Raw genomic sequence first — 23,044 nt, forward strand, 5'->3', positions numbered from 1 at the left:
CGGGTACAAATACACATTTGGGAGTTGTAATATCAACTATAACTAGGTCGGTTCAAGTGCGACTGGTCGGCCCGCCCACCTAACTGAACAGCTGAACTGCCGACTTGTGCGCTTGTTTGGTGGGTCGATTAGATGGCACGAAAGAAGACTTCGCAACAGGCAAAAAGCAAGTCAAAGAAGAAGACGAAGAAGAACGGCGCCGAAGCAGCCGGGGGAGACGCTGGCGGGGGCCAAGCTCGCCGCAGCACGACATGTGCCGGCCCGGTACCCAACCTGTTCTGGGGCGCCGTCTCAGCAACAGAGCTGCGAGCCCGGACCCGCTTCATCCCACTGCCGACCGCAGATGTCGTATTGCCTCTCGCTAACCCTGCGGCGGCGCGGTGAGTATGTCTGCGCTTCGCAGCTGTCGGCTTGCAGAGCCTTAGCCCGCCTTACCCAACCCGCGGGACATTGCCCCCATTCTTCCTTTTGACTTGGCCGGCACACGCTTCCCTTTTCATGGGTTTCCCCACAGATTCTTGCGACAGGAAACGGCTGCATGGCGGGCGCTCCATACTGGCGTCTTGACCACGGGGCAGCTGAAGGAGGCGCTGGGACTGCGGGAGGCGGCCGCAGCGAGAGTGGTGGGCGGGCGAAAAGATGTGAGCAACCGGGGGGCGTTGGGAAGATGCTCGAAGCAAGGCCTGAACTGCTATATAAAAACGCAGCGTCGGGCTGCCTGGCATTTACAGCCACTTGTATGCTACGCCTCCAAAACAGCAACCCCTTGAGAGCATGCGGCCTATGCCGTAAACTCAAGCAGCTCCAGCCACCCGCCCCCAACTAAGAAGTCTACTCTTGCCCCTGAACAGAGCAGTCACCAGCCGCTCATGGCGGCTGCAAAGCTGCTTCAGATTCCGCACGCGCTGCCGCCGCCGTGTGGCGCTGCTGCGGAGGCCGCGTGCCGCCGCCGCGCTATGGACGGGCTGTGCGCCCAGCTGCAGCTGCGGCTGCCTGGTGGTGGCGGCCAGACGCCCGCTGGGGCTGGGGACGAGCAGGCAGCAGCTGCTGGCGACGGTGACGACGCCCCCCTGAGCCAGGAAGGTTAGTGCACGTCTATTGCACTCCAGGGTGGCTCCTCGGTGCCGCTCCAGCAGGGACAATGTGTGAACTGCAAGCTAGCGTGTGCCGCGAAGCGTGTGCCTTGCATGTGCTTTGCCCGGCTTTGGGAATCACACCGCGGCTGACGCCTGACTACTCACCACCGCCAACACAGAGCAGTACAGGCGTAGCGCTGCTGCGCTGTCGTCCGGCGGGCTGATGGGCGTGCGCTGCGCCTGGGGCAAGGTAAGCGGCCATCATGTGCAAGCAGGTTATGCGCGTGCACGCTCGCATCGCGCTTGATTATCGCAGCGCTTGCGCTGGATGACAGAACCTGCATGCCAGCTGCTTTGCTTGATCAGGCGATACCTGACACTGGACCTCACGGTTGGATGATGCAGACTCAGGAGGCGGCGGCCCTTGCCGCGCTGCTGCACGTGTTCCCCAGCTGTACGCTGCATGAGGTGCGTGTCAGTCATTGCAATTGCCCATATGCTGCACATTCGCATCGTGTCGCAACACATCGTTTTTAAACTCCTTCCCCGTAGGTCGGCATGTGCTGCGTGCCCGAGGTCGACGTCCCGCTGGACTTGTTTCCGCTCGCCGCGTCCCCGGACGCCATCATCGCTCACCACCTGCTACTGCCTCAGGAGTATGTGCAGCGGCTGCAGCACGGCATACAGCAACAGCAGCAAGCCGCCGCTGCCGCAGCGTGCGCGACAGCAGCTGCGGCTGCAGATGGCGGGGACCCGGAGGAGTCTGTTGCGGCAGCCGCGGTAGCGGCGACCCTGGCTTTCCGCCAGCAGGTGGGCATTATCCACTACCCCAAATTAGCATGTTACTTGCTCTGTGCGATGCCTTGCAATAACACATCTCGGGGTTAAAATAGTTACCAGACGGCACTCCTTTCGGTGCGTGTTCGACACGCAGACCCAGCGGCTGCGGTGGCAGCTGCGGGAGCTGCTGGAGCTGGTGCCCATGGCCCGGGCGGCGGGGGAGGCCGAGGAGGCCGAGGAGGCCGAGGAGGCCGAGGAGGAGGAGGAGGAGGGCGGCGGCCGGGAGGAGGAGGAGGAGGAGAAGGATGGCGGCCGGGAGGAGGCGGCAGAGCAGCAGGCTGCACATGAAAGTGACACGGATGACGGAGAGGACGAAGATGGCGGGGAGGACCAGGAGGTCGGAAGCGGAGGGGTTGACGGACTGGCCGGAGGGCAGGGGGCAGCGGGCGGCAACGACGTCGAGCTGGGCTGTGGCAGCGGCCATGGCGGCAGTGACAGCGACGAAGGCGAGGAGGTGTCAGTGCCGGAGGCATCCTCTGAGGCGCTGAGCCCAGGCGCGGACGCGGGCGACTCTCCACCGGAGGCACAGGCTGAGAGTAACGGGCGCAGTGGCGGCCTGGACTCCAGCAGCATGGGCCATGGGGCTGTGCTCGAGCACTTGGAGGTGCTGACGCGGGTTCTAGGACGAGCCCTGGCTGCCGCCGCCGGGGCTGCTGCTGCGACAGGCGCGGTGGCGCCCGCGCTGACACCAACGCGCAGCACGCCAAACAAGAGCGGGGGCGCTGACGCGAGCACTGGCGCAGCGGCTGCGGAGGAGGAGGAGCCACACAGAGCGCTGCTGGCCGCTGTGCTGGAGAGCAGGCTACCAGCTGTGGTGCTGTGCGGTGACTGCGGCGGTCGCGGTTCAGCAGGGGGGCAGGAGGCATCCTCCGCAGTGCTTGAGCCGTTCGGGGCGCAGCAAGGGACACAGGGGGCCGCCGCCCATCACGAGTCGGGTCCATCGGGAGCTGCGGGAGCGGAGATGCGGCCTCACCTGTGTGGCTGTGCCGCTTGGAAAAGTCTCTCCGCCACGGCCAACGGGGCGGCATCTGCGGAGACGGGGGCAGCGGCTGGCAGCGGCGCCGCTAGCCACGCCAACGTCTGCAGTGGGCTACAGCATGTGGTGCTTCGGGAGGTGGTGGAGGTCAAGAGCACGTGCCCTTTCGGCATGCGCCAGGTGTGTCTGCGCTGCGGAGCCCCGCCTGTCGCCTGGGACCATGCGCCTCACAGTGTCCAGGCAGGAGCCTTGCACGCCTCGATGTCCTTCTGCCCTTCCTGTCGCTGCCGTCGTGTCCCTCTTATGTGACTGCAAAAGCTCTGTAACCCACTGCGCCTGCACCCTGCAGGTGCGGCGCGGCGGCAAGGGCCGCGTGCACACAGAGCTGGTGCTCAGCGACCCGGGGCCACGGCACGCGGTGCCGGCGGCCTGGGTGCCGCAGCTGCAGCTGCACATGCTGGCGGCAGGCTGCCAGAGCGCCCTGGTGGTGTCCAGGTGCGCGGGCAGGAGGGGCCGGCCCGTATGCTTACCAAAGGGAGGCTGTCCGCAGATCACAAGCGGCCGATATGCTTGGTGCCTTGGTGCTCATCCTTGCCCTGGGCGCTGAGCTGCTGTCCCTACGCTGTGTCGCCAACAACTACCAGGTCTGCTAGCAAGGGGATGACGGTGTTCCGGCTTCTGCGGGACGACGAGTACCTGCAGCGCATGATCAAGGTGCTGACCAGGTGCGGGCTGCTGGCAGGGGTCGGCGCGTGGGGCAGGGTTGCGGGGACTTGGCGCTGGAAGAAGTGGGCAGCACCTCAGCCGCTCAGCCGCCATGCCGGTGCATTAGATTCGCATCAAACCTTTCCCTAAATCACCTCGAAACTGCTCCCGGGTGCTCTTCCCAATGTCGCATACCGTACATTGCCACACGCCGTCTCAGGCTCAACAACGAGTATGTGCGGCGCGGCCTGACGCCGCCGCCCGACATGTTTGCCCGCCAGCCCGACTACTGCGCCTTCCTGGGCATCACCGCCCGACTGGCACGGCACGCCATACCGCTGTACCCAGGCCGCGGAGTGTGGCGGCCGCCCGCAGAGGTGCGTGTTTGCAAAGCCTGCTGGCTATCAATGCGCTTGGTCGAGTTGGCGGTTGGCTGCCTATCTGGCGTAGACAGGATACCGTGTAACCGTGCCCTGACTTGTCATGTCCCATGGCTGCACTGCAGGAGGCGCTGAACCGGGACGACGCATTCATATGCCGCCCCGTGGAGCAGTGACGGACCAGAGCTGCAAAGCAAACAGCCATGTGCGCCCGAGAGTTCTTGTGGGAAGGATGTAGAGGAGCAGTGCCATCTAGGGAGGATTTAGTGAATGCTGGCACGGCCGCAGGGGTACTGGGTGCTAGGGCAGGGCTAGGTATGCTGGCCATGTGATACCACGTCTGATGCCGTGAGCATCAAGAAGTTGTAACAGTTGCTTCAGCTGCAGGCAAAGAGAGTCGGGGGCACCCTCGCAGGCACCAGTCAAACTTTCGAACCAGTTGTGAGAACCGAGAACGTTTACAATGCCAGACCTCCTTGCATTCACACCCGCGCACTTGCCCGCGCAATGAACAAGCCTAGGCTGATAGCGGGCGTACCCCGTCCATTTAGTCCGCGCCTATCTAGCAGCTCCCGAGTGTCACCCAAGCGTTGCGCCTGAGGGTACAGATGCTCATGCCCGCCAGCCACTCGTACAATCGTACACACATATGCCGTACATCCACCGTCGCCACTTGCTTCCTTTTCCATGTCACTGACACATATGCCATACATCCAGGTCAAGGCCTAGCCCGCGTGCGCTTTGTTTGGCACATCCTCCAACAGTTGAACCTCATGAAGCCTCATCCGTCCACACCCAGCCGCCTGTCCGCCTCATCCCGCAATCTAATTGTCCCCATCCCCCTCTGTTCTCCCGGAACCTCCTCCATCCTGCTCACTCCGCTCTACAGCATGAAGATGAGGTCGTTGTTGCGCAGGCCGTCGCCCACGTACAGGCTGCCCCACGTCAGCTCGTTGGCGGCATAGTAGAAAAAGTAGCCTGGGAACAGCAGCGACCGCACCTGCGCCACCCCCTTGAAGGCGTCGTACTGCACAGCCCAAGTCCCGCGAAGGTCCTGCGCGCCGCGTGGACAAACAGCAGGGCAAAGGGCGAGACGGGGCGAGCAGGCGTTTGGCGTGCGGCGCATACAGACAAAATACAGTAGGAGGCGGCCATTCCGGTCAGGCAGGTCGCCGGGCAAGCAGTGAAAGTCATTACTATGTAAAGTATCGGAGCACTTTGCCACACGCCGACCTTTGTCTTACCTGCGACAGCGTGACGCCAGATCCGGGCAGGCTGAAGCGGTGCTGGTAGGACTCGAGCTTCTCGGGGTAGGCGGCGCCCGCGAACAGGCGGTTGGGCACCACCTGGCTGGCGGCGTTGAGGATTGTCGAGTCCTGCGAGGATAGCGGGGTTCAGCGGCAGCGGCAGATGGTTGGTTAGGCAAGGTTGGATGCCGAAAGAGGTGCCGTCTTATGCCTGTGTACTGTCAGTGATTCTGCGCTTAGAATCAAAGTACGGAGGTGTAGCCGTGCAGTAAGGGGCAGCCGCACAGCAGGGTGCTGGCTGTCCAGATGCACACCAGGGTCTCTCAACCCGATATAGTATTAAGAGACAGCTTTGCATGCCCACAAACCTCCAACCAGACCCCTGGCCGGCTGCCCTGCAACCACCACAATCACCATCACCATCACGATCACCACCGCTTGCGCTCTATACAATACCTGCCAGGGCAGCCCCCCCATACCTCTATCCCTACCGCGGCTTGCCTCGCTCGCACCCCGCCCCTGCGCCCGACTCACGCACCGTGGGGATGACGCTGGTGGCGGTGGCGATGGCGTCCACGCGGCAGCGCAGCACCGCCAGCTCCGGGATCTGGAACACCAGCGGCTTCACCTCCTCCTCCGCCTCCGGGCTGGGCTCTGGTGCGTTGGGGTCCTTCTCCTCCAGCTCGTAGTTCTTAGCGGGGTCGCCGCTGAGCATGCCCTTAATGCGGGCACAGCGCGTGGCGGTTTCGCTGTCCACCGGCTGCAGGTCACTCCAGCGTGCGCCGTCTTGACTGTAGAAGTATTTGGTCTCATAGACCGCGGCGCCCTCTTTACTGGACGCCACATTGTAGCCCTCCGCTACTAGGTAGTCCTGCAGGAGGGCAACGCCGCCGCTCGCCGGTTAAGGAGCGATGGGTCCATGCGGGGCCATCCGTTGCCAGTTGCGAGCTGCCTCAGGCCCACTCAAGGCGAATGCCAGAGAGCACACGCCTCATCCAATAGCACTGGACCATGCCAGTTAACTGCCTCTACCTATAGGACAAGCTGAGCAGGTGCTTGGCTGCAACACAGGCGCTAGGGCGGAGGACGGAGCCGCAGCGTCGGGGCGTCGGGTGCTGGGCACACCCCTACCTTGCCGTTCAGCGTCGTTAGCCGCCCCCACAGCGTCAGGCTCCGGAGCCCTGCCTCGATACGCTTAATGGGTATTGAGTGGTCCAATGCTGCCTGCGGAACATATTACAAAGGCGTCAGGAAAGTCGAGATGGTGCGACGCGGCCTCGGCTGGGTCCAACCTGTTGCTCCGCTGAGACCACTGCTCCACAGCTGGCAAGATGCTTCAGCACCAGCGTGATGTTGGGCTCCAGCTGCACCATGTTCTTCGTCTCAAGTTCGACGAGAATTGATAAATACTACCGTCGCTTAGGAGCTATGCAGAAAGCAATAATGATAAAAGGTTGTCGTGATTATTATCAAGGAATTTCGTTTGCGCACAAGCGAGCGCTGTTGGCGACTTAGCTCAACTTGGCCTTAGAGCAGATTGCAATTCCCCGCATTTGGCTCCTCACGCGCCTACTTCAATACAAGCTTTTAAAAATATCCGTCATGTATCCCATGCTTTATGAAGACCTCAAACCAAGGCCAGCGTGTGTGTGAAAGTGCCCATGTGCACATGGCGCGAGGGCACGCTCATACCAGCAGGAAAAACAACACCCTGGGCACAAGTATTACAAGCTGACTGCTCAGGTGGCGGTCTGCGCACACATGTTGGCAGTGTCGTGACCTGGGCGGCTTGACACTCCTATGGCGGTTCCGGAACGTGGGTGCATTGGGCAGCCGTCCTTTTCACGCAAAGGGCGTATCCGTGAGGTGTGGAATCTGTCATACATCATGGAGGCGTGTGTGGCAGAGCTCCGTGGCCCCCAGGACTGCTAGGGCACATACGGTAGGGGTAAAGGCGTGGCCAGGGGGGCACTCCTGGGCGTGGCAAAGGCAGACGGGGAGCAAAGGCAGACACGCGAGTCAGAGTGCCCCCGGCAGGGAGCAAGTTTTCATGCAAGTTTTTCAGACAAGGAAGAGATAAGTGAGCTGCGCCCACCGCTCTCCCATCTGAGGCTGAGAGTTTTGAAAGTACGGTCTTCGGCCTAAGCCGCAAGCATCGACCTCATGTAGCCGGGGTCGGTTGGTACAGGCACCGCCCGCCAAGTGTCCAGCCGCGTCCCGCTATCAAGCACAGGCCAGCAGGCAACAAACCGAATAGCATCAAATCCCACCGCGCCATGCAATGCTCGCCAGCAAAGACCACAAAACCAGACACCGGCAGGTGTCAACCTGCGCGCCAGCGCCGCTTCTTGGGCGGCGCCGCGCTCTCCTCCTGCACGTTGACCCCTCCGCCACGCACATGCACGCCACCACTGCTGGGCCCAGCCCTACGCCGCCGCCACCGCCGTCAAGCCCTGCGCCGCCACCAGGGTTGCCACCACAATCGGCATTTCCAAAGGCGGGAGACTTCTTGAAGGGTTGGAGGCTACACAGGGGATTTTACTGATGCGGCTGTCTCCAGGGTACGCGCAGACGCGCAATCTGTTTTAGGCACCGGTGTGGCAACTGCGGTTGAAGCTTTGACTTTTGCTGCTTCCGTCCAGGTTCCGCAACGCACGTCAATATCCCTGTTCCGTCAACAGCTCGCGCAAGTAGGTTGAGGAGGGTTCAGGTGCAGACCTTGCGTGCTAGAAGCATGAATGACGTTGGGGCCCAAGTGTCGCCTGATTCAGAGTTAATAAAGTGGCAGGGGCCGCTGCGATGCGTGGGCAGGGGCGCGGTGGAGCAGGAGGCAGACATGGGGGCGAAGTTGGGAATAACACGTTCGCCTGGGGTTTTCGGCAACCGTAGAAGCCTATCCCGTGTATATCACCCATCATAATCATGATTTTCCAACGGCAACAGAGTCATGAAATTTATCGGCAACTGCGGACTGCAACGCGAAGACTTGCAGATCCCATTCCGTACAATCTCTTGCAATTCGCGCGCCCCCTTCTTCCTGCGGGGAGCGCATGCATAGTTTTGTGGTGCCTTCAAACTCTACCTTACCGGCTTTTCCACCAGTTCTCAACACCCTCCAAAATGGCCCTGGTCGCTCGCCCCGTTCTGTCCGCCCGCGTGGCCGCTTCTCGCCCGCGCGTGGCCGCCCGCAAGTGCGTAGCTGGCAGCACGATGGCCTATCCACTGGTAGCATTCACAAATATCAGGGACCCTGTTTAACGAACTCCGCGACGTGATTCTCGATTTGCAGGGCGGTGCGCGTGAGCGCCAAGTATGGCGAGAACTCGCGCTACTTCGACCTGCAGGCAAGTGGAGGCTTGCAGTGCAGCAGCCAGGGCCTGATCACGCGTGGCTCTCGCCAGGGTGCAGCGGCGGTGTGATGGGGCAGCAAGTTTAGCGCGAGGCCCAGCTGGGTAAACTACAGCTTTCGGCGTGCTTAGTCTCTTTTGAGGCCCTGGTGATCAATCGACTCTTCTACTGCAGAGTAACTCAACTTGTCGGGGGTTGAAGCGAATCCTTGTCTGAGGTTTCGCGCTATGCGTCGCCAGCGACAGCAGTGGACACAGTCTTCCTATATTTCGTGCAAGTATGTCATGGCTCACCGGGGTGCCGGAACGGTGTGGCTGCTGCGCGTGTGCTGCACAGGACATGGAGAACACCACTGGCTCGTGGGACATGTACGGTGTGGACGAGAAGAAGCGCTACCCCGACAACCAGGCCAAGTTCTTCACTCAGGCCACTGACATCATCAGCCGCCGCGAGTCGCTGCGCGCTCTGGTTGCTCTGAGTGAGTAGGGGGTGGAGGGTGGGAGGGGGCTGGCGGGTTGGCAATGTGAGAGAAATGGGAGGGAAACGGGTGAACGCGGCCGCATGGCAAGGTGCGGGGAGTTGCGGTAATCAGGCAGTACTGTGGGGTGAAGCGTTCGGTTCGCATGGGACGGACGCCACCGATAAGGCTCCGCCGTGGGCAAAGCGGTGACGACGGGAGGAGCTCGCTGGGGCTACAACTGTGGGGCAGTTTGGCGGAAGGGTTCCACGGGATTCTGGAAAAACGCCGAACAAGGTAGTATGGACACAACAGGACAACCAACAACTTGATGTCATGTTCCTCTCTGCAGGCGGCATTGCTGCCATCGTGACCTACGGCCTGAAGGGCGCGAAGGACGCTGACCTGCCTATCACCAAGGGCCCCCAGACCACCGGCGAGAACGGCAAGGGTGGCTCGGTCCGCAGCCGCCTGTAAGCGTCTCGCTGCTGGATCTGCCTCTTCTTCTTGGGTGCTGATGGTGGCGTTCTGGCTTGGTGCGTAATGCAAGAGGACCAATGTGGGCTGGTCTGACAGCGGTATGGCTGGAGTTCTGGTGAACATGGTCGGATTTTGCAGTTAGCGGCGATCGTGTGGACCTGCTTTTAACAGCATGCCGTGGACACCATGGGTTGGGCAAGGAATAGGGTGTAGAGTGTGTATCATACAGAGCAGAAAATCAATTTAGGGGAGCCGGTAATGCCTGATGTGAGCGCACAGGCACTGCGCGTGTTGCCACGCTCACAGCTGAAACTGTCCAAGTGTTGGGCGGTGGATGGTGGGCATCCAGTTTTGAACTGCCGCGGGCGTCTGCCCCGGGCCTCTCGCTGTAACGGCGAGGACATGTGTACCGGCTGAAACAGTGCAACAGCCGTTGGCGTAAGCATGTAGGCGGGCATGAAGGCGGGGCTTCTGTTGGGGCATGGCTGCGGCGTTCGGACGGGGCTGGGGCGGCAAGACGCAATGAACGCAGAGCGCGGCAGATGAGAGTTCAGCCATCCGGGATTGCCGAGTCGGAGATGCGGGATTGCCGAAGCGGGGGCGCTCCGACCAACTAGGTTGCCGAGTCAGATACCTCAGCTTGTTGGAGTGGGGGCGCTTGCACTAGTTGGGTTAGCCGAAAAATAGTGGATTGGCGACCGACCCCCCCCCCCGAGTTAGCCGGGTCGGCGGAGCTTCCCACCCTCCTCATGGGTTGCATTACGCTAGTGCTCGTCTACACAGCTCATCCGTGGACGCCGGTCAACTGCCTGCAGGTGCGCATCGGCTATGCTATCCGCGCGGTGTGGCGTCGCATTGAGTCTGTGTGGTGCTATCGCCTTGGCCGGGCGCCCGGAGCGTGAGGAATGCGCGTCAGCAAAACATCGACACAACCTGCCAGCTACCGTCGGTACAGTAACAGCGCGCGAACGACGCACCAATGCCTTGTCCCTTCTCGCTACGCATTTATGTGGGCACGGGTGGGAGCCACACACATCGGGACTACGCTTTCCTGCCCCTTGCCATGTTCCATCACGAGCTTCCCACCCTCCTCATGGGGTCTCAAAACCCCGTTAGATGCGCTCAAGAGTGGCATTCGCAACCCGGCCTCATGCGCCCCCTTTCTGGAGCTGACCGCCCCCGCAAAGACTCAGCGGTCCTCGAGCTCTCCCAGATTGAGGGCCGACCGGTACGATGCAACCATGACCTTACATAAGGAACTCCGGCGTTAGCCCAGCCGCGCACTCTTGCCCTGCCTCTGCCAACTGTTTGCCATTTGTTGGGTATGGGAATTAGCTGCGCCCTAAGGGACTTTGCCAACCTGCCTTGCCACTGTCCCATCACACACCTTACATAAGGAAGTCTCTCTTCTGCCACAAACAAATGCGCACGGTGTCGGAAGAGGGCGTCGTACATCATGCGGCGACCAGGCACCAGAACACTCGCCTGAGGTGCCGTTGCAAGGCCCTTTACCGGGGTTACGGAGAGCTCGTTGAAAGCGGCAACAGTGTCCTTTGCGCACAACGTGCGCACCGGCTGAAGGGGTGCACGACACGGTATGACACGGTATGCGAGCAGCCGCGCCATTCCCATGCATTAACGATTCCGTTGAAGGGCAAAATAACCTTAACTGGGCGGCTGCCTCGTAGAGGGCTCGGCCGAAGGGCAGGCACGTAGGGCAGGGGGAAGGGACTGTTGGCGCGTGTTTGATGGATCACGCCCGATTGTGAAGGCCACAGGTGCCCGGACGCGACTCCAAGACATATGTCTTACAGCATAGCTTAAGAGATACTTGATCGTGCTTCAGCGTACCGCTTCTGGTGGCGCAGTGCACCAGCTTCCGGCTCGATTTCACCTGAAACTTGCGCGTCTTTGAGCGCTTCGCACTCTTAGGTGCATGTTGTTGTTTTATTACATTCCAACTGGTAACATAGGCTCAGCTAGCAAGAACCGCACTCAACAGCTATTGAGGCCTTCGCGCCGTTATCTCCAGCGCGGCGGAAGGCATTCAAGCGCCAAATGCGTCGCGTGTGCGATCAAGTTCCATGCGTGAGCATTTTGCCGCGATCAAACTACGCCTGACGCGACGCACGCGACCACATTGGGCGAAGCGCGCCCGCTTGTCCGTGTGTCCGGGCGCGCCACGGGCCTTTTGCAGGTGAGAACGGATGTATGCTTCAATGGTTATAGCAGATATGTCTTCGGATGTCTTAGAGGTGCACAACCCCGGGGGGAAGCCTGTGTTTGTCGATGTAGGGACGGGGATCGCAAAGGCAGACCCTGCGAGCCTCCGAAAACTTTGAGTCGTGCACCCTCCATAGCTTGCAATGCTTGAAGATGAGACGGACTTCTGGCCAGCCGTTGTGGCTGCAAGCCCCTCGACACGAGCTTGTCTCACTCTCCCCCCCCTTCCCACCCTCGCCCGCACAGCGCATTCCTTCGCGATGGGCGGCTGGATGGCGATGGACCGCAAGGATTTACCGGTGAGTGTGCACCAGATACGTTTCAAAGGGTTGGAGCCTAGGTACATGTCATCTCATACAGGGTATCACGCCGTGCTGTGTAAACGAGAACCCCATGGCACGTCGATCACCCCATCGCTTGCTGTATCTTTACCCACGTCTTATCGACATAGGATATCGGTTCTGAAGTATGGGATGTCAGGGCGTGCACCCATTTGACTTTCATTGTGGCTAGGACGCGCCTGGCACGTACCAAAACCCGTACCGACGCCAACAGCGCATTATTGCGGCAACAATGAGCAGTCTCCTGGTTGTGCCTGTACACACACTACCTCTGTGCACACAATCCTAGCCTGACTGTATCCTAAAATATGCCCACTCATGTGAATATCAGAATATGTTGTTCTGCCTACCTCCTCTAGCCTCGTTAATATCCACGACGCACGTTCACGGCTGGCCCTATGAGCACCTTGACACACCTTATGGCACAGCTAACCACGCATAAGAAGTGTATCCCGTCTGCAGCCGTACACCTGGCTCCGTCTGGCCTGTCTAATCCTAGCCTGCCTGTCCTGCCCTATTGGCCAATGCACTGTGTCGTGACGAGGATTGCCGCCGAAACTATCTCGCTCACCTCTCAACCTCTGCTGTCTGTAACCCGCCACTACCAACGACAGGATTTAGTGCGGTTGGTCAAGTCAGTTGGTCATGGCGCGGAATGCCAGGCATGGCGCCGTCATGTCAGGGGATCAGAAGGCGTCTGCAGCTATGGTACAACAACTGGCCCTCAACACCGCTTGTCGGTTGTAGGTAGGTCTGTCCGAGCGGATGGTCGTCGTCTGTCAGCGTAAATGCACGTGTCTCAGTGCGACTGGGGGCCAACGCGCGCACCGGCTGTCATGCATGGTGCATGAGCTAGCTGGACCAGCCGGGGGCTGGCGCTGTCGTGAAGCCCGCGTCGTGCAATGTGTTGAAGTCCGCGTTCACTGCCGCTAATCCATTCAGGCCCGCCTGCTGGATGGCTTCTGCTGTGGCCGCGTATTCCTGCTGTGACGCTGCGTATGCTGCCGCCTCGTCGTCAGGGTAAGTGCCGTCCGGTTGGTTGGCGAAATTGGCAGCGAAGTTGGCCAGCTTGAGTGCGTTGAGCTGGTTGTTGAGCGAGTTGAGCTGCTTCGGGTTCACGCCTGCGGCAGCTGCCGCTGCCGCGGCAGGCAAGCCATTGGGTAGCTGCAGACCAGCGATGTTGTAGAGTGATGAAAGCATGGCTGCGTTGTTGACGCCGTTCAGCTGCCCGCTGTACACGTCGTAAGCATTGGGCATGGGCGGCACCTTGCCCGACGCTGCCGATGCATTGCCACCACTGCCGCCCTGAGCACCGGGGCCCTGGTTCGCCGGAGGAAAGCGCTGCTGGGGATAACCGCCGTAGGCGCCTGGGCCCAGTGGCCCGGGCATGGGCGGCTGACCGCGACCACCGGGCCCGCCCGGCCCTGGGTTGCGGGGACCGTAGGCGCCGTAATTGTTCGGTGGCCGGCCGTTGAACGGCCGGCCGTAGCCTCCATACGGCGGCGGGTATCCGGGGCCAGGCGGGCCGTAGGGTGGCGGGCCAGCAAAGTTGGGTCCACGATGCGGCCCTGGCCCATAGCCCGGCCCCGGCGGTCCGCCGCGGTGGGGCGGCTGACCGTAATAGCTGCCCTGCATCCGTGGAGTTGGCGGCATTTGGTCCCGGGGCACTGCTGATTTAACCTCGATAGGCTTGTCTGCAATGGTCTGAACTGCGCCATGGCTGAAAACGCGTTCCACTGCCTCCTCCTCTGCGAAGGTCACAAAGCCGAAGCCGCGCGGCCGCTTGTTCTCGTGGTCATACATGACCACCGCATCCTCTACTGTTCCGAAGTCGCTGAAATGCTGGCGGAGCTGGGCCTCGTCGACCGTGGGCGCGAGGCCGCCCACGAAGATTTTCTTGGTGCGCTGCGGCGCCGAGCCCTGCTGCTTCTCCTCCGGCGCGTCCTCCTTCGGCACAGCCCTTTTGGCTTCAACCTGCGGCAGCGAGCGAGCGCGGTGAGTGGAAGCTCGTGGCGCGGCGCTGCGTTGTTGCCCCGTAACTGCCCGCACCTCTCGCCGGTCAATCATGTGCTTGGTCGCCACCACCTTGTCCGCGACCTCCGGGCTCTCGAAGACCACAAAGCCGAAGCCTCTAGGGCGTCCGTTGTTGCGGTTGTAAGAGACAAAGGCCTCGCGGACCGACCCAAAGTTTTCCATATAAGCCCGAAGCTTCTCTCCCGTCGTCTCCCAGCTCAGCCCGCCTACAAAGACTTTAGCGCTTTGTTTGTCTGTCATGTTGCATAAATCTGGCATAGTATTGGACGTGGGTATGCCCTAGAGACTGCTAGAGGACCGGTCAGTCTTTGCGGGGGCGGTCAGCTCCAGGAAGGGGGCGCATGAGGCCGGGTTGCGAATGCCACTCTTGAGCGCCTCTGACGGGGTTTTGAGACCCCTTGGGCGCGTGCCTATTGATTGCAGTTGCCTGTGACAGGTGGGCGGGGGTCGGCTCTCCAAAAGCCGCATGCATTGAACTCACTGGGCGTTCTGAGTCAAGGCAAGGACACCCGAGCGCCCTGACAGGGCTTAGAGGTTCCAGACGCAAGCATGCCGGTGGTCAACGAGGGCAGAAATCCTTGCTCGAGGGTTATGACGAGATGGCAAGGCCCAAACTGGGCGCCAAACGGGTGGCATGGCTCGCTGGGCGGGCTGCTAGCTCAATGCATTAAGCTGATGGTGCTTGACCAGCCGGTCAACGTGAGTGGTTGGGCCGTAACTCCCAACGCGCTCGAAAACTTTTGGTTGCCCCGACGAGTCCACTCGGTTGGCCCAACACACTTTATATGATGCTTTCTGGAACCAAGGAGATAGGTTTGGCGCCTTCAGTCATCATGTGCGCGGGAAGGTTTCAGTTGGAAAGGCGCACGCAAGTCTAGTCCCGGCTAGGTGGGGCAGGTCCTGTCGAGCCTGCCCTGGCCCGCCACTCCACGGAGCTTTTTACTATTTTGGCGTTACAAGTTTAAGAGGTGTTTCTAAACACCACGTATCATTCGGCTACTCATATCATAGCGGGGTGGTGGCTGGGGGAGGGGGGATCAGGGGGGGTCGCCAAGGTGCGTCGCCGCGATACTGCGTTCAAGCGTGTGGTGGTGCTTAATGCCTCCCTGCAGTGTCGTGGAAAGGGAGCGAGGCAACGGGCTGGGAGGAAGCACGGACCGATGGCTGTACCCTTCGCGTACAGTAGCACCCCCAGTCTCGAACTCTCCCAGATACTCTTGGATGCAAGGCTCTAAGGCGGGATATCCACACGACCACACCGCTTTCAAATGAGCAGGGAGGAAAGGCCCCACCGGGTTCAGTTACTTCTACAGCTACCGGTATCTGTGAAGGCAATTGACAAGCCTCGTAATCCTGCAGCCGCGCAACCGGACAACCGCCTTTGGTCCCTTGCCGCTGCTTCCCTGCCCTTGCCCCTTGCCCCAGTGCCCCTGCGGCCTGCTTTGGGCTTGTTGCATGGGACAGGGCGGCGCCCCGTGGGCTTGAAAGTTGAAACCAACCACGATCGCCGCACCGCATCTACTGCCGGCGCCAGGGCCACATCAGTCGAAACGATTTCCCCGTGTCGACCCGGCACAGCCTCATACCACCACCCCCAGGCCGGCCCTGTTGCGTGCCGGTGCCCTGCACGGAATCTGCAGCTGGCAGGCCATTGCCGCCAGCGTGTACCCCACCGCCTGCACGCTGGCCACCTTGCACCGTTCCTGGCTTGATTTGCCGCAAGATACCACCGCGCTGCGGCGTGGCAGACGCGACCGCCTCTCGCAGCTCCCTGTGTGCGCTGCGTAAGAAGTCCGCCCAGGCAGCCTCCACTTCCTGCCGGTATAGCAAAGAATGGTGTTCGAACACGTCAGCCCTTCCACCAGGGGGCGCATAGGTCATAAATACGCAAACTAGCTTCGCGTATGGGTGCTGCTCAGGTTCATATGCATGCAGCTGTCAGCGCGCCAGCTTGGCGATCGCAACACAGCCCACCTGCTGGGCCTGCACGCCTCCCACTCGCAGAGCCTCTTGTGCACCGTTCTGCAGCTGCAGCGGCACAAAGACCTACAGAGGGGCAAGGCAGCATGGAGTCATGGGGCAACTGGCAAGCAATGCTGCTGCGGGCGCAGGGACGTTGGGTGTGGTGCGCGTGTCGCCCCTCAGTCATGGTCCTCCTACCCACCCTGACTATGGCTATGTACTCGATACGCACGCTGTGCGCAAAAACCTGGTCGCCAGTTCCATGGCCTCACCTCGAGGGCCGTCAGGAGGCGCGTCGAGACTAGCTCCGGCCTTAGCCGCGCAAGCCCGTAGGCCATGTACGCGGTGTCCAGTCCCGTGGCGTGGAACAGTTGGAGCTCAGCGCAGCGAGCAGCCCTGCGACGGGGGCACATGGCCGTTTGATGCATATACGGTACCTGGCATAATATTGGACGTGGGTGTGCCCTGGGCTGCGCAGTAGACCGGGCTTGGGGCCAGCAGGTCCATCAACACAGCCGGCGTCCTGGCCCACGGCGGAGCTGGTAGGGCGCGCACGGTGAACGGGTTTCCGGTGCTGCTGGCTAGTGATTTGACGCGCTCACGCACCTGCGCACCCAGGCCGGCAGCGGCGCCGCCTCCAGTCGCGCAAGACCGTACAGTAGCAGACCCAGGTCCGGAGCCCGGAACGAGGCCAGCAGAGGACCTGCCGGCAATGTGGAGGGTGACCAGTCGGGCTGTCACGCGTCAGGGGTTCTGCAGGATAGGAAGGGACGACTGCAGGCTTGCAGTGATGGGATCCTGCAGGCGCCCGCGCTTGTGCCGCAGCGCGAGCGATTGAGCAGTCAGCGGTGCTCACCTGACCAGCGGTACAGGCCCCGCAACCAGCGGCTGTCCGGCCGCGCCTCCAGTCCCGCCAGCCCCGCCACCACCAGCGCGCAATCCGCCGGCCTCATCTCCGCGTAGTGCGCGGCGGTTGGCCGCGGTGATGATTCCATCGGCCGCCGCTGCGCCTGGCCCTGCGGTGTGTGCTGAGACGGCTGCGGCGGTGAACGCACCTGGCCGCGGCGCAACCTGAGCGCCCGGCTCTCGAGGCCGCCGAAGGATGCAAGGCAGCACCTGCGGCACGGATTTGAGGGTGGCCAATTCAGCTCAGAAAGCGCGCGGTAGTTGAGTGTGGAGCGTGAGCCACACACGTCAAGAGCACCCTGCCCTCGCCGAACAGTGCCTTATGCCCGATACGCACCTGAGCAGCGCCCGCACCAGGCTGCGGGGCGGCCGGAAGTACATTTTGGAGTACGGCGCCTTGGGCACAAGCTGCCCGTACGACCAGACCAGTTGCGCCACCTGCCGCATGTCGTACGACGCCACCTGGCGGGCGGGCGGGCACAGGCGGGCGGGCGGCGGCAATGGCAATCAGGACGGCTGTAGTGGCACTTGCACGAGAGCAGGGGCACACGCACGCGCGCCGCCCGGCAACCCTTTCTGCACCCAGGTACCCGTTCCCCATCCTGCATGCACACCTCTCCCCGGAAGCTTGGAGCGGCCCAGGAGCGCAGTCCCCTTTGGGTTTCGGTTGTGTAATGCCGATAAACTACCGTACTATACTCCCAGGCCCCTTCCCCCAGCCCCCTGCCGGTCTCACGTGCTGCTGCACCATGCGGCTGTACTCGGCCAGCCACTGCGACGGCGGCCGCAGCCGCATGCGCACCAAGCTCCACAGCAGCAGCGGCAGCGAGGCGGGCGGCAAGTCGGACAGCCGCGCCGCCAGCACCTTGAGCAGCAGCTCCGAGCCCGTCGGCGTCAGACCCGTCAGCTGCGGGGGCAACGCGGGGGCACGGTCGGAGAACGGCACGGTTGCCGTACGCGTGGCTGGGAGGGACTGAGTTAGAGGATCCGTCTGGCCTCCCGCACATCCCCAAACGGTTCCGAGAGCATTGCCTCACCTGCAGCTCGCCCAGCGCCGCAAGCGCCACGCCCAGCTCCCGCGGCCGCATCGCCTGGGCCGCCACCAGCACTGCCGCCTGCATCCGCCGGGCCACCGCAGCCGACACGAAGCGGTCCTGGGACAGCAGCCGGGCCGCCGCCGCCGCCGCGTGCGACACCTGGTCTGGACTCAGCAGCTGCACGGCAGGACCGGCGAGTGCTGAGACCGAGCTGCCCAGGTCCCGAGCCACTGAGTTGACGACGGCAGCCGCCCTGGATACCCCTGGCGAGCCGGTCGCTGGCACCGGCCGTGGCGGCGGAGGGCGCGTGTAAGCGGTCTGTGCCCTGCCGCTCGCGCCGCCGTGTAAGCTTCCGTCATTGCCACTGGTCCCCTCTCCTGGCTGCTCCGGGCGCTGGGGGCCGGAGTGGCGCACTCCGCGCCGCCCCTCCCCGCTGGCCCCGAGCCCGCCTTCGCCCGGCGACGGACCCCGCATGCCAGCCAGCCGGCGTGCAGACTGCTCCATTGCCGACGTCAGGGCGCGCAAAAGCTGAGTCTGCAGCGCGCACAGGAAACATCGCAGGGCAGCAGCAAAAGCCAATCTCGAAAAAGCGAAAATCATTTCCTCTAGTTCAGCACCCCTCGCGCTGTGGATGGACGGCGCCTGGCGCGAAGCAGCCCGTACGGCCCTATCACAGTCTCCGCCTGCGCAGCAAATTCCCGCACCTTGTACATCGGCGACACCGCGCTCTTGGGCTGTACGAAGCTGACGTCCACCGCCAGCTGCAGCAACACCCCGCCAGGCAACACCCCATCCAGCAGCGGGGCAGAAGCCGCTTCGAAGGCCGCCCATGCCGCTGACACGGCCGGCGCCGGCTGCGCCGGTGGCGCTGCGCCGTGCCGCTGACGGGCGCCCGCAGGCCCCAGGCTCGCGCCCAGCCAGGTGCTGCGTGAGAGCAGTGGAGCGTCGCCCTCACCCTGCTCGTGGTCATCCCCCTCCTCGCATTCGTCGGCATCGCCACCCGCGTCGGCATTTTCCGCGCCGTCTGCGGTACCATCTGCGGCGCCGGGCCGCACAGCTGCTGGGCGCATGCGCAGTGCGGTGATGAGAGACCGCGACGCCTGCAGGCACGAATGCGGCGTTCGGTTGCAAGTTGCTAGATGGGCGTGGGATACCGTATGTCCAACACATAGATTCGTAAGACGACAAAGATTTACGAGGTAAAGGTAACGGCATGGCTGGCGAACCTGAACAGCTGCAATGTGTGGGAGGCGCAACCGCGCCGACAAGATATATCCACTGTACGACCCACCACCAGCAGCTCAGCAGCAGAGCAGCTGTCCAGCCACCGCCGCAGTTGTGGAAGACACGCGTCGAGCGCGGCCTGCGTCATGCAAAAGACGGAACGGTTGTGGGTACGTGCACACCAATGCTAGCTGCCCGAATACCCCAAAGTTGCCCAGCTGCCCTTGACCCGAAAAAATCTCAATACGCTTCTTACCTCGTAGGGATTTGCAGCCTCGGCTTGCCCGGGCGCGCCGCGCCGCCCCACCGGCCGCGGCCCCTGTTGCCTTTGCAGTTGCTGCTGTTGGCGCGCCCAAAGCCGTGATAACGACTTCACTACCTCCAGCAGCGCTGGGCCGTCCTGCCGCCGCTGCTCTGATCCTGCTCCGGCCCCGCTCTGCCGAGCCGCAAGCAGGCTGCGCTCCGCGACAGCCGCAAGGGTCGCCGCCGCGGGTGGCGGCAGCGCGCCCGGGCAGGTCGACACACCAGCCAGGATGTCAGAAAGCACCGTCAGCGGCACAGGCTGCAACTGGCTCGTAAGCATATCCAGCATCTGCATATCAGAGAGACGTGACGGGCGCATGCAGTCATACGCCAAGTAGCAAAGGCTCAGAGAGAAAGGCAGCATGCAAACAGAGGAAATGCAGCATGAACACATGCGTAAGGAGTAGGAGTAACCAGCCCCACCTGTACGGCGGCCGCTGCGGCTGCTGGTGGCATTGGGGCGCCCAGCAGCTGCTGTGTTCGCAGCAGCGCCGCCAGGCCCGCAATGGACAGCGGGGACCGCCTCCCCGGAACCGGCAGGTCCTGTTGCGCCTCCCACTCAGCTAGCACCACCTGCAGGCATGGGGCATGCGGTATCAGGCACTATGCATGGCATTCCTGATTTGGCAAACCCAACTCAGGCACCTTGACGCCCGCGCCTAGCCGCTCACCATATCTAGCTTGCCCCCCGTGGGGTTCCAGTTGCAATAGCCCCCCGGCGCGTACACCAGCAGCCTTCCCTACCTGCAAAACCGCACTAGCGGGGTTGGTACGCGGCCGTGGCTGTCCCTGGCCCTGTGCCGGGCGGGCCCGCTGCCGCGACCACAGCCCCGCCACCGCATACGCATGCAGCAGCGCGACGCGGGCCTCGAGCGGCGCCGGCGTGGGCGTCACATGCGCCACTGGGGCTCCCGCCGTTTCTGCCTGCGTCTCGCCGCGAGCTCCTTGCTGCATCGCGCCACCGCCGCTCCCCCTTCCACTCCCAGCGCCTGCACTCCTCCGACTGCTGCGAGCGCTGGCCACCAGGCGCGACTCCACAGCCTCTGCCACCGCCGCCCTCCACCACGACGGCGGCTGCGCCCTCCAGCCCGCTGCAGCCGCCACCGCCACCGCCGCTGAGTCGCTGTCATTGTTACCCCCCTGAACCGCCTCCTCACCCTCCCTCGGACTTGTCACCCTCGCCTGCCGGCGTAGAGCCCTGCCGCTACGCCAGGAGCCGCCCAGCCATCCGCCGTCCGCACCCTCGGCCGCGGTCTGCGCTCGCAGCGCAGGCTGACTTGAACTCACGTGCTGCAACGCAGGGCATGGGAGGTTCAGCGGGTGTCACGAAGCGCCCCTTCAGTGTTATGCACAGCCGCCCTGGGCGGAAATTGCCAAGCGACGCAGCCCTTCCTAACGCGACCCCCTCCTATGCAGGTAGAGATGCACTCTTGCTGCCGTGCCCATCCTCGCACACTCTTCGCATCGTTGGAGCAGCCCCGCTAACCTGCAAAAGCTGCAGGAGCTCCAGGTCCCGAGCTGCCTCCGCCTCCGGCATCGACGCTGCAACCACGCGCCGCCCCGCAGGGGCCGCGGCTGGCCCAATCCCTGACCGCGCGTGCCGCACCGCCTCCGCCGTGGCCCGCCACCACGCCTGCAGCCACTGCGCCTGCAGAGGTTGTGGGCCTTGCGCACTCCCCAGCGGCTCCGCCGGCTGGTCCCGCTGCTGCCCATGGCCATGTGCCCGCCTGCGCTGCTGCTGCTCCTGCTGATGCACCTGCCCTGCCGCCGCAGTGGAGGCCGCCGTGTGCACTTGCCCCGCCGGCATCGATCCGCGCCCCAGATCCAGCTGGTGCCACTCGCCGCGTGGATATAATACGTCGACCGCAGACATGGCCCCTACCAGGAGCCGCAGCGGCATTGGCCCGGCACCCGTGGAGGGCTCCGGAGAGCTGCTCGTGCTCGCAGCAGTGCCGGCTGAAGTGGCACTGGGCCGTGTGGAAGCTGTGCTGCCGCTGCGGCTTGGTGGAGCCGCGGCGTCATGCAGCAGTGAACCCCGCATGAACGCTGCCAGCCACTCCTCCTGCGGCCGCAAGCTGCGCAGCTGCCGTTGCTCCCCACTCGCCAGCAGCCGCTGCTGCTCCGCCGCCAGCTCCATCACCTGCTCGCACCACTCCGCGGCTGTCCGGGGCTCCGCAGCCAGCTGCCGAGACCCGGTTGGCATCGGTGCCGCTGCCAGTCCTGCCGATGAGTCTGCTGCTGTCAACGTTCCTACTCCAACAGTTGTGCATGCACCCGCAACGTGACCCGACGTCAAGGTCACATGAGCGCCATTACCAGAGATGCTGGCTGCTGCCGCCGCCGCACCCTGGTCTCCAGAGGCTCTTGACCGCTCAGAGCGCAGGCGGCGGCGGCCCCGCAGCTGCATTCCCGCGCGAGCCGGCCCATCAACCGAGCCCAGCACACCCGCGCCCTCGCTTCCAAGGTTGCGGTCACGACCGGGTACTGCAGCCGGTGGCGCTAGGCTGTCGGTATCAGGCACGCCGCCACCAAGCAGAGCAGCTGCTGTGTCTAGCCTAGGTGCGTGTGAGCTGCTGGGTGCTGTACAACCCGGAGCATTGCCGCTGGCGCCGGCGCTGCTGCCCCCACGGCCCCCACTGCCGTTAGCCCCATAGGTGGGCCTGTTCACTGCCAGCCCGAGCAGCCTCGCTACGCTGGCAGTGCGCACACCGCACGCACTTGCCAAGGCCGGAACGCCGGTCCCAGGTGGACATGAGCTGTCAGCTGTGCGCAGCCGCCTCAGCGGTGCCAAGGAATGCGCCGCGGCTGCTCCTTGCTCTGCTCCTGACCGAAACGAGTGTCCAAAGCATGCAAGCTGGTGGCTGCCAGCACAGCCGCTTCCACCCGTACTGCATTCCCGCCAGGTCGCCTGGGCACGGGCCGTAGCGCCCACAGCACATGTGCCATGTGGCCGCTGCGCAGCCGCCGGCCGCCCTGGCGTGCCAGAGCTGCACGCAGGCGTGAGCCTAGTCTCCATCACTCCTCAAATGCCTGCAGGTGCCAAGCCCAGCACGTGGGTTTCAACTAAATGCATGCGGCGCCGTGGAGTGTACGCGCAGGCGGCGGTTGTGTTGTGGTCAGGCACGTCCGAGACCGCAAGCTGCTGCCCTGGCGAGGCCCTCAACAGCGCAATAGCGCAAGTTACCCCAAAGCTGTAATACCGAGCCTCAGGAGACGCACCATGCATTGGTAGGCGCGCGGTGAAGTTGTGCCGTCGGCGGTGAGCAATTCTCTTGAAGCCCTCGTGCCCGCTCGTGCCCCGATTAGCATGTGTTATACATCAAAATGATTGTTAAGACATGTTCGTGTGGCGTCCATTGTCGCAGCTAACTGTGCTTTGGCTTGGTCGCTCACGCATTCAGCAACTTGTGCTTATCAAACGGGGTGGATGCCATGTATCGGTTGAGTACGTTCCAACGCCACTGTTTATGAACTGGAAACATAAGCGCATTGTCAAGAACGAGCC

The 23,044-nt window shown here is 62.9% G+C and overlaps 6 protein-coding genes across 6 annotated transcripts; 3 read left to right on the top strand and 3 right to left on the bottom strand.

Moving 5' to 3' along the window:
* The first annotated feature begins 23 nt into the window (after positions 1-23).
* On the top strand, positions 24-4,358 carry CHLRE_07g330150v5 (uncharacterized protein). Its single transcript, XM_043064175.1, has 11 exons — positions 24-380; positions 515-641; positions 852-1,083; positions 1,256-1,326; positions 1,482-1,544; positions 1,629-1,886; positions 2,011-3,072; positions 3,242-3,387; positions 3,537-3,617; positions 3,818-3,974; positions 4,103-4,358. The coding sequence occupies exons 1-11, from the start codon at positions 133-135 to the stop codon at positions 4,151-4,153; spliced, it is 2,496 nt and encodes an 831-aa protein (XP_042922743.1). The 5' UTR covers positions 24-132; the 3' UTR covers positions 4,154-4,358.
* Positions 4,359-4,423: 65 nt separating this feature from the next.
* On the bottom strand, positions 4,424-7,353 carry CHLRE_07g330200v5 (uncharacterized protein). Its single transcript, XM_001690389.2, has 5 exons — positions 6,517-7,353; positions 6,356-6,448; positions 5,763-6,095; positions 5,222-5,353; positions 4,424-5,031 (listed from the first exon to the last, which is right to left on the bottom strand). Exons 1-5 carry the CDS (start codon positions 6,595-6,597, stop codon positions 4,861-4,863), a joined length of 810 nt encoding a protein of 269 aa, XP_001690441.1. The 5' UTR covers positions 6,598-7,353; the 3' UTR covers positions 4,424-4,860.
* Positions 7,354-8,103: 750 nt separating this feature from the next.
* On the top strand, positions 8,104-9,913 carry CHLRE_07g330250v5 (uncharacterized protein). Its single transcript, XM_001690577.2, has 4 exons — positions 8,104-8,415; positions 8,514-8,568; positions 8,909-9,050; positions 9,382-9,913. Exons 1-4 carry the CDS (start codon positions 8,345-8,347, stop codon positions 9,504-9,506), a joined length of 393 nt encoding a protein of 130 aa, XP_001690629.1. The 5' UTR covers positions 8,104-8,344; the 3' UTR covers positions 9,507-9,913.
* A 1,420-nt stretch (positions 9,914-11,333) lies between these two features.
* CHLRE_07g330276v5 (uncharacterized protein) lies at positions 11,334-12,126 on the top strand. The gene is made up of 2 exons (XM_043064176.1): positions 11,334-11,706; positions 11,979-12,126. Exons 1-2 carry the CDS (start codon positions 11,594-11,596, stop codon positions 12,070-12,072), a joined length of 207 nt encoding a protein of 68 aa, XP_042922744.1. The 5' UTR covers positions 11,334-11,593; the 3' UTR covers positions 12,073-12,126.
* A 1-nt stretch (position 12,127) lies between these two features.
* On the bottom strand, positions 12,128-15,073 carry CHLRE_07g330300v5 (uncharacterized protein). Its single transcript, XM_001690388.2, has 2 exons — positions 14,123-15,073; positions 12,128-14,047 (listed from the first exon to the last, which is right to left on the bottom strand). The coding sequence occupies exons 1-2, from the start codon at positions 14,363-14,365 to the stop codon at positions 12,926-12,928; spliced, it is 1,365 nt and encodes a 454-aa protein (XP_001690440.2). The 5' UTR covers positions 14,366-15,073; the 3' UTR covers positions 12,128-12,925.
* Positions 15,074-15,187: 114 nt separating this feature from the next.
* On the bottom strand, positions 15,188-22,993 carry CHLRE_07g330350v5 (uncharacterized protein). The gene is made up of 15 exons (XM_043064177.1): positions 22,759-22,993; positions 21,026-22,569; positions 20,284-20,829; positions 19,963-20,112; positions 19,493-19,828; positions 19,304-19,375; positions 18,717-19,112; positions 18,013-18,546; positions 17,712-17,882; positions 17,313-17,437; positions 16,926-17,185; positions 16,676-16,772; positions 16,342-16,465; positions 16,082-16,153; positions 15,188-15,922 (listed from the first exon to the last, which is right to left on the bottom strand). Exons 2-15 carry the CDS (start codon positions 22,553-22,555, stop codon positions 15,626-15,628), a joined length of 4,710 nt encoding a protein of 1,569 aa, XP_042922745.1. The 5' UTR covers positions 22,556-22,569; positions 22,759-22,993; the 3' UTR covers positions 15,188-15,625.
* Positions 22,994-23,044: the final 51 nt, after the last annotated feature.

The sequence above is a fragment of the Chlamydomonas reinhardtii genome, chromosome 7 (genome assembly GCF_000002595.2).
Source record: "Chlamydomonas reinhardtii strain CC-503 cw92 mt+ chromosome 7, whole genome shotgun sequence".
In the NCBI taxonomy this organism is placed as follows: domain Eukaryota; kingdom Viridiplantae; phylum Chlorophyta; class Chlorophyceae; order Chlamydomonadales; family Chlamydomonadaceae; genus Chlamydomonas; species Chlamydomonas reinhardtii.

Coding starts and splice junctions, on each gene's coding strand:
- CHLRE_07g330200v5 (XM_001690389.2), bottom strand. CDS start 6,597: ATGGTGCAGCTGGAGCCCAACATCACGCTGGTGCTGAAGCATCTTGCC. Junction 6,449..6,516: donor TGGTCTCAGCGGAGCAACAG/GTTGGACCCAGC, acceptor TATGTTCCGCAG/GCAGCATTGGACCACTCAAT. Junction 5,032..5,221: donor CTGGCGTCACGCTGTCGCAG/GTAAGACAAAGG, acceptor CGCGGCGCGCAG/GACCTTCGCGGGACTTGGGC.
- CHLRE_07g330250v5 (XM_001690577.2), top strand. CDS start 8,345: ATGGCCCTGGTCGCTCGCCCCGTTCTGTCCGCCCGCGTGGCCGCTTCT. Junction 8,569..8,908: donor CGCGCTACTTCGACCTGCAG/GCAAGTGGAGGC, acceptor TGTGCTGCACAG/GACATGGAGAACACCACTGG. Junction 9,051..9,381: donor GCGCGCTCTGGTTGCTCTGA/GTGAGTAGGGGG, acceptor TCCTCTCTGCAG/GCGGCATTGCTGCCATCGTG.
- CHLRE_07g330150v5 (XM_043064175.1), top strand. CDS start 133: ATGGCACGAAAGAAGACTTCGCAACAGGCAAAAAGCAAGTCAAAGAAG. Junction 1,327..1,481: donor TGCGCTGCGCCTGGGGCAAG/GTAAGCGGCCAT, acceptor TGGATGATGCAG/ACTCAGGAGGCGGCGGCCCT. Junction 1,887..2,010: donor CCCTGGCTTTCCGCCAGCAG/GTGGGCATTATC, acceptor TTCGACACGCAG/ACCCAGCGGCTGCGGTGGCA.
- CHLRE_07g330350v5 (XM_043064177.1), bottom strand. CDS start 22,555: ATGGAGACTAGGCTCACGCCTGCGTGCAGCTCTGGCACGCCAGGGCGG. Junction 17,883..18,012: donor CGGCGCTGGGCGAGCTGCAG/GTGAGGCAATGC, acceptor TTGCCCCCGCAG/CTGACGGGTCTGACGCCGAC. Junction 17,186..17,312: donor CTGGTGCGGGCGCTGCTCAG/GTGCGTATCGGG, acceptor TCCGTGCCGCAG/GTGCTGCCTTGCATCCTTCG.
- CHLRE_07g330300v5 (XM_001690388.2), bottom strand. CDS start 14,365: ATGCCAGATTTATGCAACATGACAGACAAACAAAGCGCTAAAGTCTTT. Junction 14,048..14,122: donor ACATGATTGACCGGCGAGAG/GTGCGGGCAGTT, acceptor TCGCTGCCGCAG/GTTGAAGCCAAAAGGGCTGT.
- CHLRE_07g330276v5 (XM_043064176.1), top strand. CDS start 11,594: ATGCGTGAGCATTTTGCCGCGATCAAACTACGCCTGACGCGACGCACG. Junction 11,707..11,978: donor GCGCCACGGGCCTTTTGCAG/GTGAGAACGGAT, acceptor TCGCCCGCACAG/CGCATTCCTTCGCGATGGGC.